The sequence below is a fragment of the Panthera uncia genome (assembly GCF_023721935.1).
Source record: "Panthera uncia isolate 11264 chromosome B2 unlocalized genomic scaffold, Puncia_PCG_1.0 HiC_scaffold_24, whole genome shotgun sequence".
NCBI lineage: Eukaryota > Metazoa > Chordata > Mammalia > Carnivora > Felidae > Panthera > Panthera uncia.
The window spans coordinates 97,660,661-97,677,106 of record NW_026057580.1 but is presented as its reverse complement, the minus strand read 5'-3'; the positions used below and the strand labels follow the sequence as shown (position 1 = coordinate 97,677,106).

At 39.6% G+C, this 16,446-nt stretch overlaps 1 protein-coding gene across 1 annotated transcript in view; it reads left to right on the top strand.

Annotated features, from left to right (window-relative positions):
* The window catches only part of ADAT2 (adenosine deaminase tRNA specific 2), a 30,287-nt gene extending 21,815 nt beyond the window's left edge, over positions 1 to 8,472 (top strand). Inside the window, exons 3-6 of the mRNA XM_049653025.1 lie at positions 1,093 to 1,243; positions 2,735 to 2,841; positions 7,527 to 7,599; positions 7,733 to 8,472. Of these exons, the coding sequence (XP_049508982.1) occupies positions 1,093 to 1,243; positions 2,735 to 2,841; positions 7,527 to 7,599; positions 7,733 to 7,776 (375 nt within the window). The 3' untranslated portion in view covers positions 7,777 to 8,472. The remainder of the gene's footprint in view (positions 1 to 1,092; positions 1,244 to 2,734; positions 2,842 to 7,526; positions 7,600 to 7,732) is intronic.
* Positions 8,473 to 16,446: the final 7,974 nt, after the last annotated feature.

Here is a 16,446-nt window from a genome sequence, read left to right as displayed (position 1 = left end):
TGGAGTTGGGGAAACTTTTTAAGCTCCCCAGTTAGGTCTGGTATGCAGGCAGGTTTGGGAACCAGTTCTCTAAAGTACCTTACAGCTCTGAGTTCATAATTCTGTACCAGCATAGCTTCCACCTGCGTCCAGCTTCCACGGCACCTTGGGCCACTGTGCCACCATTTTCCACACCCTACTCTGTGTCACAGGTTAGCAACTGTTTGCCTCACCAGATTTTATACTTGTTGAGGACAGACTCTTTAACCTCACATAGGATTTAGCACAATGACTTGTTCTTAGCAATCAGCGTAAATTTATTGACAAGTGTGATCATCTTGAATGTTATTAATAATTACTGCATAGCAGAGTACATATATAGCGTGCAACATCTGCTTCATGTAATTCAGTGTTTTATGAGGTTTACATGCCAGCATACATTGTTTTACACATGGTGGACCCAAGGCTTAGAGAAGTTATGTAACTTGCCCAAGGCCACATAATGAGTGAGGCCACAGTCAGGATTCAGAGTTAAGTATGGGTATTTCCAAATGCTGTGTGATTTCCCCTGCATTCTCCTACCACCCATGAGGTATCCAAGACTCATACCAAATCTCTGGTTTTCTCTAAAGTCTCCCAGAATATTAAATCTCATCCCAAAGAAAATAGAAGTGATGACATTCCAGTAAACTAAATATGGATTCGCTTAGAGTTAGGTGAGGGGTGGCCTTTAAAATATCTGAAATTGGAGCACGTGCTTGTGAAGACTTCAGGCTTCCCCTAGAGTATTCACAAACCCTGGACTCTTTTTTTGTTTTGTTTTGTTTTGAGACTTCTATTCTCCGTGGCATTTAATTGAAAGAGCGTCCCCTGAAGTTCTTAGGTACTTAAATAAAAATATAGCATAAATCACATGGCATCTCAGATTCGCTGTCTTGCATTGGTGAAGCTATGGTACTTGAACCGGGGAATACATTGTCAACTGCTAAGAGTGTCCCTGAAACCCTTACTCATTAAAACATTGGCAGAAACATTAGGCCCATTTTGGGTACTTATTTTTGAGTGTTTGTAAAACACAGTTACGTGTTGATGCAAGCACCTCTCTTTTTCCAGGCTACTCGACATGCAGAAATGGTGGCCATCGATCAGGCCCTGGACTGGTGCCACCAAAGTGGCAAGAGTCCTTCTGAAGTATTTGAACACACCGTGCTGTATGTCACTGTGGAGCCGTGTATTATGTGTGCAGCTGCTCTCCGCCTGATGAGTATCCTTTGACTTTGTGAGTTCATGTCTTGGGCCCTTCCTATAAACTTGAAAATGGCTGGACACATAACCTGCTTTCTAATATGTGAAAGCAGACTTATGAAACAAGTTATAAAATATTGTGCCCCTTGGCCAAAAAATATTTAGGAAAGATTTTTAAATAACAAAATTACTTCATTTTATGTCAATAGACGTAAAACTGTTAACCAAATGAACTAAGAGCTAACAAACTGCTGTGGGAGGATAAATCACAAATTAAAGTAGATTATAGAACTGTGTGCAGAGAAAGATCTGAAGAATATGCACCTTTGGATAATAGATTATAGGTGATTTAAATTTTTTCTTTCTGTTTATATGTTTTTGTTTATTTTTGCCATGAGTACCTGTTACAATGTATGAAAAGTATTAAGTCAGAGTAAATACCAGGTAAAAAAAAAACACATCACTTATGATAATATAATTATAAATAAATGGGGAATGAAAAAGTTACAACTCTTTGAATTGTGTCTTTCATAGTAAGCAACACAAATACTGAGTGTAGCAAGTTTGTCTCTAAGATCTTTAAAAAATTATTTGCTAGTTCAAAAACTTAATTTCATACATGCACATTTTTATGTACTTATTTTGCTATGTATGTGTGAAAAAATTCATCACTTTAAAAATAACAGAGGGTTTTGAGTATGATAACATGTATGTACAGTCTTTACTTTGTAAAAGGGGAGTTAGAGTCCCCTTACTTACTTAGCCCCCACTTACTAGAGTCCCCTTACTTAGCCCCTCTCCCCAACCTGCCTTATGGCGCGGCTCAGCCTTAGTCTGTTTTATATTGGGGCACATGTTGTATTTTATTTGGGGAAAGAATAGGGAACAATCCCATTTTTATGTATTTATTTATTTTTATTATTATTTTAAAAAATGTTTAACATTTATTAATTTTTGAGAGACAGAGAGAGCAGAGCATGAGTGGGGGAGGGGCAGAGAGAGAGGGAGACACAGAATCCGAAGCAGGCTCCAGGCTCCAACCTGTCAGCACAGAGCCTGATGTGGGGCCGGAACTCACGGACTGTGAGATCATGACCTGAGCCGAAGTCGGATGCTCAACTGACTGAGCCACCCAGGTGCCACCAACAATCCTATTTTTAAAAGGTGCAAATCCCTGGATTAAATTCCTACTTCCTTTCTGGCTCCAGTTCCCTAATGATTCACAGAAAGTAGGTTAAGAAAGACTAGAGAGAATACCAAACTGTGAATATTTAGTAACCATGTATTCGGTTTTTATTATTTGCAGTTGTGAGATGTTAGTTTCTAAATCCTTTAGACCTCCTTCTTTTGTGTAACTGGATTGTCTGATTTTTAAGACTAAGCCTACGCTTGACTTTTTAAAAGTAGCCTGAACTTCCCTCTCCCGGCTGGCTGGTATAAACCTACCCTGGTCTTGTCACTGTACGCACTTGAACTGCACATTTGCTTCGGGACCTTAATTCTTTCCCATAAATTCCGCTGGTGGTATATGGGTGTCAGAACGAACGATTTGGTGGTTGTGGCTCCGTTCTAAATATTGCCTCTGCTGATTTACCAAATACTGGGAGACCATTTCAGGTAATATGACCTGCTAATGTTTCCTCTTTCTTTCTCATTCCTTTGATTTCTGTATGGGCTTGGGAATTGTTCAAGTGTGGTCAGTATACCAAAGAGCCATGCTAGGACCAGGCAGACTCTGGGACCACTAGTCAAGTTCATTTATGCCTCAGTATAAGATGACAGGTAATCATTTCCAGGTAAGTGCTTGGCTCTCTTAATTAACAGAACCTTTCCAGAAGGAAAGTCCCCAACCTTCCAGGGTATCTCTCCTGACAGTCTTTACCAACACCTTCAGGGATGTTTGGAGATGTGGTCACTGTTGGCATTTTCACTCTGCGTGTCCCCAGCTCTGTGCTGTACCAAGTTTAGGAGAAGCTTGGACTCTGTCAGTAACAGTACGTGCTACTTACAGTGCACACACAATATTTTTGCACTTAGCCAATCATTTTGCTTTATCACTATGTACTATTTTTGGTGTGTAGCAATTAATACCTATGTTTTCATTATTTGTTCCCCCTGCCTTTTCAGTACTGAAATTTCCCCCAGGCCCTAGGATCCACATTGTTTTTGTTTTCCCTTAAAAATTCTACTTTCCCTTTAATCTTGCCACCTCTCCCCAAGTTTTTATGTTTAAGGCTATGAGCAGTGGGAATTTGTATTTCAGAGTTTGGCCTGTAGATACATATCGTTTTTCATAAACCGGTGTGATGTTTTTTTTTTTTCTCCAAAGTTAATCCTGAAGTATTATGTTTTAAAATGAAAAGTATTTAACAAAGGCTTGACATGGTGGGCAGTTAACTTCAAAGACCTCAGATATTCTTACAAGACCTCAGATATTCTTAGGAGAATACCAAGTACCTATGAAGGGCTAAATTTGGCTGAATCCCACTGAGAACAAGTTTTGGAAAACATTCTATTTTGAGTTTTTCCAGCTGAACATTAGCTTTCCTAACGACTTCTGTATATTTGAGAATAGATAACTTTTAACATCACATCGGAAAAGAAATTATAATCGAACAACAGAAAATAAATAATACTATCAGCTTGACCGTTAAAAAAATCTTCAGGGTGCCTGGGTGGCTCAGTTTCGGCTCAGGTCATGACCTCATGGCCCGTGAGTTCAAGCCCCGCATGGGGTGAGCTCGAGTCCCACTTCGGGGGAGTTCGTGCCCTGCTTTGGGGGAGCACAGGCCCCACTTCGGGTGAGCATGAGCACAGCTTCTCTCTCTCTCTCTCTCTCTCTCTCTGCCCTCGCTCACTTGCATCCTCTCTCTCTCTCTAATAAATAAATAAAATAAAAAATAATGTGCAAAGTGATTTGATTTTTCCCAATCACTTCTGTTAGTAGCTCAGATTTTATTTACATAACTCTTTGCAAGTAAATTGCTGACCCTGTACTTCATTTATGAAAAAGATCTAAAGAATTTCTCAAAGCTCCTGGGCAGAACAAGGATGAGCCCTTGGATATCGGACATAGGTAGAAAATTTCTCTCCAACACGTCAGTGACGCCGAGTGCCCAAACAGTCCTCTCTTACACGTCTCTGCACAGAGTTGATCTCTCTGAACCAAAGAATAAGATCATAGTGTGTGTACTTGGACTAACTGGTCCCAGTGAAAGGAGTGACCATTTTTTGAAGCCGTATCTCCAGGTCTGATGCCAAATTATGTTGTTTTTGTTTTTAAGTGTTTGAAATTCTAAAGAAGCATTGACACCCTAGGCTTCTGGATCCTGTGTTTTCTTCCTTTATTTGGTTGGTTCAGGTAGGGGGGCGGGTGTGGGAGGTGGGATACTATTTTTGTATTGCAGAATCATAGATCCCTTAATGCTATATTATAAGCTGAATTAAGCTCATAGAGGAGACCTACAGAACTATTCTTTTCAGAGAAGATAGTGATTGTTTATAATACGTACCTGCTCCATTTTTAAAAGTTTATTTTAATAAGAATGTGTGCTTTTTATTAAAGTCACAATTTATTGCTATAATGAATAGTTGAAAATATTGTGTTGGTATCTTAGAGTGATGCAATTTCCTTCTCCATCTGTAACTCAGTGAGTCTCATCCCAGACTGCATATTGTAGAGCTTTTTAAGTGTGCCTGTGGGAGGTCCCTGCCCCAGACCAACTGTATAAGGTGAGAGGGTGGAGGAGGTGGAATATTAGTATTTTCTTAAGAGAGTTCCCAGTCGATTCCACTGAGCAGCCAAGGTGGAGGACCACTGCTTTGACCTCACAGGAGGGGAGAGTGCTTTGTGCTTGTTTGGTGCTCATGAGAACATGAGGAGAGGTGGGAGCTCTGAGGAGCACAAACAGTGTAGCGTGAGGAGAATGGGACTGACCCACCATGGTTAGAATGGTCTGAGAAGGTTGTGAGAACAGAGAAGCCAAAGGAGGAGAGAGCTCTAAAAAGAAGCGAGAATGCTCAGTAGTCTCTTCCATTGCAGAGAGTTGAGGACAATGGAAAGGAAACCAGTGTTTTGGTCAGTAGGGGCCCTTGGGAGATCTGGGAGCACAAGCCAGCATGGATGAGATTGAAGAGGAAATGAGAGCCACACAAGCGACGGCCAGGAGTCTGTGGGAGCAGCAGGGTAGTAGCAGGGTAGTAGCTTGCTTGAGGGGCAGGGTCAAAGGAAGGTTATTGGGATATTTCCCCCCCCAGCTTTACTGAGATGTAATTGACATATAACATTGTGTAAAGTTTAAGGTGTACAGTGAGATGATTTGTTAGACGTATAGATTGTGAAATGTTTACCACAATAAAGTTAGTTAACACACCATTCACCTCACATAATTACCATTTTGTTGTTATGGTCAGAACGTTTAAGCTCTATTCTCTTCACAGCTTTTAAGTACACAATACAGTGTTGTTAACTATAGTCACTGTGCTGTTCCTTAGATCCTCACCTTATAGAACTTACCTTATAGTTGAAAGTTTGTACCCTTTGCACTGTCTCTTCATTCCCCACAACCCCCACCCCTCCACCCCTGGCAACTACCATTCTATTCTTTGCTTCTATAATTAGAATGTTCTCTCTCTCTCTCTCTCTGTATATATGTGTGTGTGTGTGTGTGTGTGTGTGTGTGTGTGTGTGTGTGTATACACACACACACATATAATATATAATAAATATATAATATATATATATATTTTAATACATATGCAATAGAATATTATTCAGCCGTAAAAAAGAAGGAAATCCTGCCATTTCGGACAACATGAATGGACCTTGAGGGCATTATGCCAAGTGAAAGAAATCAAACAGAGAAAGACAAATACTGTATGATCTTTTTTAAGTTCATTTATTTATTTTGAGAGAGAGAGGGTGTGTGTGTGTACAAGTAGGAGGGGCAGAGAGAGAGGGAGAGAGGGAATCCCACGCAAGCTCTATATTGTCTGCACAGAGCCCAACGAGGGGCTTGAATTCACAAACCATGAGATCATGATCTGAGACAAAGTCAAGAGTTGGACGCTTAGCCCAGGTGCCCCTGACGATCCTTCTTATATGTGCAATCTAAAAACATTAAACTCGTAAAGGTTTTCTTCTGATGGGGAAGGTTTATTCAGGCTTCATAGGTCCAGGTAAGAGCTGACTGAAGGCAGAAGGGAAAAGGAGGTTCATTCTGAGCAGCAGACCATGCTCGCCAGGCCCTTGTGCTGGCACTCACTAGCTGCTTCCCCTCCAGTGGCTGCTTCCGGGTACGCCTCCATGGAGTCTCTGTTCATTTTTTCATTTCGTGCATCTTAGAAGGATGCAGCATATCGAGTTCAAACTCGTGTAACACACCTTCAAAGCCCTGTATATTTTGACCTCATTTTCTCTCTTGAATTTCTTTACCTGTAGGCCCCCTACCCCCCATTAGTTGGATTCCTCACACAACCCAAGCTCATTATTACTCTTTCCCTGAAATGCTGTGTTCAGCCTCTTTAAATGATTGCTGTCTTTAAGGCAAGTTCAAGTTTCATCCTCATGTAGTGTTTTATACATAATTTCACTCCTTACCATTATCGTAATTTCTTATTCTTTCACTTAATCGATCTTTTCTCTCTAGTTAGATACCAAAGATAGATCCAATTAAATCCTTTTGAAAACATCCACTACAGTAAAGATCAACACTTTTTTTTCTGTAAAGAGTCTAATAGTAAATATGTTAGCCTTTGTGAGCCACTCACGTCTGTGTCACATCTCCTCCTCCTCCTCCTCCTCCTCCTCCTTCTTCTTCTTTTTTAAATTTTTTACAACCCTTTAAAAATATAAAAATCATACTTAGTTGATCATTTTTAGCTGCGGACTACCAACTGTAGCTCTATAGCATCAAACGCTTGATGGGCCAACAGTGAATAAGGGTCGAAAAACATAGCAGATGCTTAACAAACACTTATGATGTGTCAGGTATTTAACAGGTGTTATTTTATGTAATCTTATTTACTCTTCATGAAACCCTTCTGAGGTAAGTGCTGTAATTACCTACACTGTACGCATGAGGCAGCTGAGGCACAGTACACAAGATCACATAGCTAGTAACTTCAATAGTAGTTGATTGAGAAATAATAGTTGACTGGAGCGCGGTTTGAGTCTGTACTCGATTCTCTTGGAAATGTACTTCCTTACCTGGATCACTGCTGTCTGCCAATTGCTGTTTATATGGGATACAGGCCACAGTTTCATTGGGCAATATTCATCCTCAATCTTCTCATTTCAACAGTGCATTCCTGGATATCGGGCCGAGGAAGCAGTGGAAATGTTGAAGACCTTCTACAAACAGGAAAATCCAAATGGTCAGTTTTCCCTTTGCTGTACATGATGTAACCTCACTTAAGACAAAGCTGTGTGAAGAGAGTCTGACATGGGCCCTCCTCTTCATTTTCTCTCTCTCTCTTTTTTTTTTTTTTTTTGCTATTCTTTTCACAGCACCAAAATCAAAAGTTCGGAAAAAGGAATGTCAGAAACCTTGAACTTGTTCTGAGGGAAGGCTGATGCCCCTTGACGACATTCTTGGACTGAAAGTTGTTGACATCATTGAATCATACGTTCATATGTGCCCTCAACCCCTGGGAAAATTATCTCCTATTATTTGCTGTGTTCAGGGAACAAATTAGCACTTTTTAAAAGTCTGACAGTTGTAGGCAATGGTTAGCTTTTCCATAAGCTTAAAGAACATTGTAAGAAGGGGATAAAAATAAAGATTGAAATTTTAGAAATTAGTAAGCAGTGCATGCTCTTCCTGCCAAAATCATTGTGCCTGGGCCAGGAAAGTCCTGAGTTTCAGTGAATGTGTATCCAGACCCAGTTACCTGGCATGTGTCCGGACTGGAGTGTGCCACACTGTGGGCACCTGCTTTCGGCCTGGCTTTTCAGAATCGGGTCCTTCATTCTTTGCAGCCACTGTGTCCTCCCAGGGTGTTGAGGGCCCGTGACTTTCTACACTTGATCTTAGCCAAAAGGCCAAGAAGCCATGAGGGCCCGTGACTTTCTTGGAATTTGTCTATGAGTTGTATACATATAGATTATGATTGTGTGTGCCTCAGAACTGATTTCTTTTTGCTTTTATAAAGCAGTTCGAGAAAATGCATACTTTTAAAAACAAGTACGTGTCATTTTTAAATTATAGCATATTGCTATAATAAAACCTTACTTACGCCTTCTTTGAAGATGAAGATGAATATTTTCTTAAAAGATAAAAGCAGAAATGAGACAATTCCTTCTTTATTAGCAAGCAGCTACACTATGCCAAGCTCCATTTGTTCATCAAATCAGTGAGCAAAACGATGAATCCTGCCCTCATGGAGCTGATATTCTAGCAGGGGGAGACAGATAATACGCCTGATAGATTATATAGTATGTTAGAGGGTCTTAAGGGTCATGGCAACAAGAAGAGAACAGGGGATGGGTGTGCCATTTGGTGTTGGGACTGCTGGTTGCATGATTAAATAGAATGGCTTTATTTACTCTGAAATCAAATTGTTATTTCTTTTTATAAAAGTCCAGACTTAGAATTTAAAACCTAAAATTGAAAAATGGGCACACAACCCTGGGAAGGGTCTCCCCAGCCGGAAGTCCCAGACACTCAATACTTTCTGACCGCACTAAGGGTTGGCACCCATGGAAAAACAGCTCTGTGGAACCACACTGGGGTGCTCTGCGTCTGCCCAGAAGGGGGCCTCACCGTTCCACCAGAAGCCCAGCTCCAGGCTCCTGTTGCATTTCTTCAGTGGATTCATTTCCTTGATGCAAAGCATCTGTATTTGTTGGTTCTGCCATTTGAGCGATGTCTGACTTGTTTGTTTTGAATTACATTACAGGCTGGAATGTAATTGTGGTGAAAGTATTTTTATATTGCTGAGAGTAGCAGCTAATCACAGTTACATGCTTCAGAAGATTTATAATTGTTTGGTTTTGTACGTGTGTGTTTTTAACTGCATTTGAGAAATTTGATGGAGAAGAATATGCATGATTTTTAAATTTATAATAATGTTACGTGTAACTTCTCTTCAATTTCACCTACTTTAAAAATTATCTTCTCATTAAACTTTAGTGCTTTGACTAGTTTATTCCTTTTTGCAGTTGGTCATGGTTCATTTCTGGCTTCTTATGCTTTTCTGCAAGCAGACTTGATTGCACTTACTGTCTTCATATCATCGTTTTCTCAGGGATTATTTGTAGACAAAAAACCTGGAATCTTTCCTCTGGTACCAGTAAGTAACAGTAAGTCTGGCTGTCAAGTAGGTTCTTGGTAAATATTTGTTAAATAACTTTATTGATTGAAATTTGGAGAAAAATGAATAATAAGGGAAATATCTAGGATAAAAAGTCAAATCTAAAACTAGTATATGGGTATCTTAACTTACAGATAGTCAATACTAAAAGTTCCAAGAAAGTAATAAAATGGGACCAGGAAGGATAGAAAAGACTCACCAATATATGTATATTTTGTCTCTACTGTGTTTTGGAGAATGGTTATTTCCTAATTCCTAAGCATGGCTGGAAATTTTAATTTTGGTTATAACCTTTTTGATTCTGTCTCCAGTGATGGCCTTATAGAAAAGTCTTTCCTATATTTTTGGTCTTAGGCATAGTTCCCTCTACTGCTTTTGGGGAAGCAATCATTTTAGATGGCACATTGCGGGTTGGAGGTCAGCACCTCCAGTGCTGATATAGGAACATTGTGAGGTCATGGACATTGAGACTATGGGATTCTGATGGCAGTTTCAAATTGGTGGAGAGTTGTGGATAGATGATGACGTAATGCTGCCTCCTGAGTTCCACATCTCCAGCTACTTAGACATGGCTTAAAATATTGGGATGGTCCAGTTCAAAAGATTGAATCCAATTGATTGACATTAGTGCCTGTCTAAAAGACTAGCTGAGAGACTTGTTCTGTGCATGGGATGATTCTGGAAGTCGTAGGATATGAGAAGGTTTTAGAATCAAGGCCCTGTTTGGAGGAATTAGTAGGAAATGATTGCATCTAAGTTGCTAGAGTAGCCAGTGTTTGTTGGTCTTTGCAATGGACTCGGCAGAGAACGGATGGTGTGTAATGCTTTGGCAAGCTTCAATCACTGATAAAAAATTATGTTAAAATATCTTTCCACTTTCTTGTTACTTGGCAAAAGCATCTCTTCCTGTGTTGCATTTGGAATATTATGGAGGGAAAACAGATAGCCAAGAATGCCAACTTAGGCGTAGGCAAGAACTGTTAATTTTTCTTTAAGTTTTCTATTTGCAAATAATCTCAAACTTACCAACTAATAATTTAACAATTTATACCTTTAGCTTTATCATTGGCTGTGTTTATTCTCACTCTTTCCCAATCTATTTATCTATCTATATGTATGTATGAATGTATATAATTGTTCTTCTGAGCCATTTGGTAGAAAGTTACATCACACATCATGACCCTTTGTCCTGAAATGTTTCTGTATTTCCTAAGCATAGGATATTCTCTTATATAATCATAGTATAGTTATTGGCTTCAGCATATTTAACATTAATACAATACTTTTTTTTTTTTTAATTTACATCCAAGTTAGTTAGCATATAGTGCAGTAATGCTTTCAGGAGTAGATTCCAGTGATTAATCCCTTATGTCTAACACTCACTGCTCATCCCAACCAGTGTCTTCCTTATGTCCCTTAACCATTTAGCCCAACCCCCCACCCACAACCCCTCCAGTAACCCTCAGTTTGTTCTCTATACTTAAAAGTCTCTTATGTTTTGTCCTCCTCCCTGTTTTTATATTATTTTTGCTTCTCTTCCCTTATGTTCATCTGTTTTGTATCTTAAATTCCACATATGAGTGAAGTTATACGATACTTGTCTTTCTCTAATTTCGCTTAGCATAATGCCTTCTAGTTCCATCCATGTTGTTGCAAATGACAAGATTTCACTCTTTCTGATTGCTGAGTAATACTCCATTGTATGTATGTGTGTATGTGTATATACCACATCTTATTTATCCATTCATCTGTTGATAGACATTTGGGCCCTTTCCATACTTTGACTATTGTTGATAGCACTGCTATAAACATTGGGGTGCATGTGCCTCTTCAGAACAGCATACCTGTATCTCTTGGATAAGTACCTAGTAGTGCAATTGCTGGGTCATAGGATAGTTCTATTTTTTAACATTAATATAATACTTTTATCTAATATACTGTTTGTATTCTAATATTGTCAGTTGACCCTATAGAGTCCTTTAGAGAATTTTCCCCATCTCTCCTACCATATTGGAAGATTCTAGGGTCAGATATCTTATTTAATTGCCATGTATCTTCAGCTTATTTGAATCTAGAACACTTCCATGGCTTCTCTTGGCCTTTTATGACACTGACATTTTAAAAATCATTCTGCCCTGCCCCTATCAACTTTTCTCTTTAAAAAAAATTTTTTTTAAATGTTTATTTATTTACTTTTGAGAGACAGAGAGGGAGCACAAGTTGGGGAGGGACAGAGAGAGAAGGATATACAGAATCCTTAGCAGGCTCCAAGCTCCAGCACAGAACTTGATGCGGGGCTTGAACCCACAGACTGTGAGATCATGACCTGAGCTGAAGTCGGACGCTTAACCGACTGACCCACCCAGGTGCCCTTTCTCTTTTTTTAATAATGGTGTCTTCTCATGATTGGATTCAGGTTATGTGTTTTAGGTGATGTTATATTCTCAGAATATCACATCTGAAGACACCCAAAGGCCATGAAGTCCTCACTGGTGATGTTAATTTTGGTCACCTGGATAGTTTTGATTACCTGATTTCTACACTATATAATATTTTTTTTTCCTCCCTTGCAATGAATAAGCAGTCCAAGGAGAGAAACTTAAAATTTTTTTTTTATGTTTATTTTTGAGAGAGAGAGAGAGAGACAGAGGGTGAGTGGGTGAGGGGCAGAGAAAGGGAGATACAGAATCCAAAGCAGGCTCCAAGCTCTGACCTGCCAGCACAGAGCCTGACACGGAGCTCGAACCCATGAACTGCAAGATCATGACCTGATAGAAGTTGGGCACTTAACCGACTGAGCCACCCAGGTGCCCTGAGAAACTTAAATTTGTAAAAGAAAATGCATTTGACATTAGTGGAAAGAAGGAGATGAAATCAGTGATCTCAATTGCAGAGCAACTGTTAGGTTATTTGATTGCAATCTTTCTTTTTTATTATGTCTGCTGAAATTCACAAAATTCTTTTTGTAATAAGAATGTTTTATTATTTTTTAAAGCTTTATTTATTTATTTATTTATACCCAACGTGGGGCTTGAACTCATGACTCCAAGATCAAGAGTCACATGCTCTGACTGAGCCAACTAAGCACCCCAGGAATATTTTAAGTGAGGACGTCTTACTAAAAATGAAAAGGAAGCCTCAAATAAATAACTTCTTTCTCTCCTGATCTCAGTAAAACTAATACTTAGATCAATTTAACTATATCTGATAAGAGAGATTTCTGGAAAAACGGGTCTGAGATGTTTCTGGTTTCAAGGATTACCTGTAGTGATCCAATAGGATGTATAATCTAGGTAGGTAGTCATTGGCCATAAAAGCAGAATTCTCTTAGGTTTCCATAGAGACATCTAGACTTAAAATGTTTTAAGCACTGCTGCTTTTAAAATGGGTGTCGGTAAAAATAGCAAAAACCAAGGCTCTTAAAAAAATCATTAAAAAAATTTTAAAGTAGTAAAGTTCCTGCTTAAAAATCCACGTGGAAGCCAAAGCTTGTCCTCAGTCATTCTGCATCAACTGGCCTTGAATAGCCTTGGGGAAAAGAGGCATCAAGAACTGGTTTCTCTGCCTTTTGGCAAAGGAGTGAGACTACACTGACTTCTAGGAAGACAACTGCCAACTATTTTCTTATTCCGTAAATTGTTAATTGTGTGTGGTGAAGAAAGGGGTGACGGGTGATGTTATTTTTATGGATAAGACTGGCATTAAGTTCTGGTGAAAGTTTGACATCTTTTGGATCTTATGTTTTTTCAGGTTGAGCTAATAAAAACAGGCTCCTGGGATTGTTTCACACCTTATTTTTAAGTGAATATTGAGCTAAACACCACTTGTTGATGATTATTAGGGAGATTTGTTGTGTGGTTGAAGAAGCATGAACTTATGAGTCTAGAACAGGAGTCAGCAAAATATGGCCCGTGGGTCAAGCCCAGCCTGCTGCCTCTTTTGGTACCACTAACAAGTTAAAAATGGTTTTACGTTTTGAAATGGTTGGGGGGGAAAATCAAAAGAAGAAAGTAGTGACCTGTGAACATCGTATGAAATTCAAATTTTAGTGTCCACAAATTAAGTTTTATTAGAACACAGTCATGCCCTTTTGTTTTCGTGTTGTTTGAAGCTGCCTCTGTGCTACATTGCAGAGCTGAGTGGTGGTGACAGACACCTATGGCTCCCAAAGCCTAAAGCATTTAAATATGTCTGGCTCTTTAGGAAAATGTTTGCTACCCCTGGTCTAGAGGATATAAAACGTTGAGGTTCATTCTCTAAGGTGCTTGTTACAGTTCTCTGACATTGGAACTGAATAATGTGGTTCATTGTGTAGTGGTGGTTAATTGCTTTAGTACCATTTTTTAAAAATTATTTATTTATTTTTTAATTTACATCCAAGTTAGCATGTAGTGCAACAATGATTTCAGGAGTAGATTCCTTAATGCCCCTTACCCATTTAGCCCATCCACCCTCCCACAATCCCTCCAGCAACCCTCAGTTTGTTCTCTGTATTTAAGAGTCTCTTATAGTTTGTCTCCCTCCCTGTTTTTATATTATTTTTGCTTCCCTTCCCTATGTTCATCTGTTCTGTGTCTTAAAGTCCTCATATGAGTGAAGTCATATGATACTTGAACATAATACCCTCTAGTTCCATCAATCTTGCAAGTGGCAAGATTTCGTTCTTTTTGATTGCCAAGTAATACTCCATTGCATATATATACCACATCTTCTTTATCCATTTATCCATCAGTGCACATTTGGGTTCTTTCCATACTTTGGGTATTGTTAATAGTGCTGCTATAAACATTGGGGTGCGTGTGCCCCTTCGAAACAGCATTCCTGTATCCCGTGGGTAAATGCCTAGTAATGCAATTGCTGGGTCATAGGGTAGTTCTATTTTCAATTTTTTGAGGAACCTCCATACTGTTTTCCAGAGTGGCTGCACCAGTTTGCATTCCCTCCAGCAGTGCGAAAGAGATCCTCTTTCTCTGCATCCTTGCCAAGATCTGTTGTTGTCTTAGTTGTTAATGTTAGCCATTCTGACAGGTGTGAGGTAGTATCTCATTGTGGTTTTGATTTGTATTTCCCTGGTGATGAGTGATGTGGAGCATTTTTCCATGTGTCGGTTGGCCATCTGGATGTCTTCTTTGGAGAAGTGTCTGTTCATGTCTTTTGTTCAGTTCTTCACTGGACTATTTGTTTTTTGGATGTTGAGTTTGATAAGTTCTTTATAGATTTTGGATACAAACTCTTTATCTGATATGTCATTTGGAAATATCTTCTCCCATTCTGTTGGTTGCCTTTTAGTTTTGCTGATTGTTTCCTTCGCTGTGCAGAAGCTTTTTATTTTGATGAGGTCCCAATAGTTCATTTTTGCTTTTGTTTCCCTTTCCTCTGGAGATGTGTTGAGTAAGAAGTTGCTGTAGCCAAGGTCAAAGAAGTTTTTGCCTGCTTTCTCCTTGAGGATTTTGATGGCTTCTTGTCTTACGTTTAAGTTTTTCATCCATTTTGAGGTGTTTTTGTGTATGCTGTAAGAAAGTTAGTACCATGATTTTTTGAAAAAGTCAGTTTATAAATATGAAAGAGAAATCCAAGATCCTAAAATACTTACTTGACTTAGGATATTGTGTGTGTGTGTGTGTGTGTGTGTGTGTGTGTGTGTGTGTTTAGTTTATTTATTTTTAGTTAGAGAAAGTGCAAATGGAGCAGGGGCAGAGAGGGAGAGAGAGAATCCCAGGCAGGTTCCACACTGTCAGTGTGGAGTCTGACGTGGGACTGGAACTCATGAACCATGAGATCATGAACTAAGCAGAAGTCTAACACTTAACTGACTGAGCCACCCAGGCGCCCTTGACTTAGAATATTTTGTTTCCTTACATATACTTTAAGAGAATGGCAAGGAGAAAAGACAATTTATCAATTTTGTGGGGTAAGAATATATATTTTATTTATGATTGTGATATTAAAAATATTACCAAATATCTGTAAGGAGTTACTCTAATGGCAGAAATCTGTTGGACCCTTTTAAGTATTTATTTTTGAGAGAAAGAGAGCTCAAGTGGGACGAGAAGGCAGAAAGAGAGAGAGAGAGAGAGAGAGAGAGAGAGAGACTCTCAAGCAGATTCTGCACTGTCAGCACAGAGCCTGATTCAGGGCTTGATCTCACAAACTGTGAGGTCATGACCTGAGCTGAAGCCAAGAGTCGGATGCTTAACCAACTAAGCCACCCAGGCACCCCGGACCCTTTATTTATTTATTTTTTTTAATTTTTTTTTTTAACGTTTATTTATTTTTGAGACAGAGGGAGACAGAGCATGAAGGGGGGAGGGGCAGAGAGAGAAGGAGACAACAGAATCGGAAGCAGGCTCCAGGCTCTGAGCCATCAGCCCAGAGCCCGACGCGGGGCTCGAACTCACGGACCGCGAGGTCGTGACCTGAGCTGAAGTCGGACGCTTAACCGACTGCGCCACCCAGGCACCCCACCCCGGACCCTTTAAAAAAACCAAGACTCAAATAGAAACTATCTTCATACCGTTCCCATCACTGTGCCTTCCCCAGTTTTCTCTGTAACAGGCTTGGTAACCCTTTGGTACTAGAATTACATACATTGAGTTTGAAGAAAAGACAAAAAATAAACACTTAATAGGAATTTTGGTTTTTTACTCACCATTGAGCTCAGGACAAAGCCTTTCATGTAACAGACAAATACTATGTGTAAATTCTACGTTGCATAGGAAAGCAGGATTTGGAAGAGACCGTGGAGAAGGAGGAGAGGCTGGGCCCAGAGAGGCTGGTGGGGTTTGGAAAGTAGGTGGGAGGGTGAGGGGCAGGATATGCAGTGTTAGAATAGAAGATGACAATCATGTGAAGACACAGGGAAGGGATGCTTGGGCCGAGTTATCATGAGTAAGATCCACTTTCCTCTGA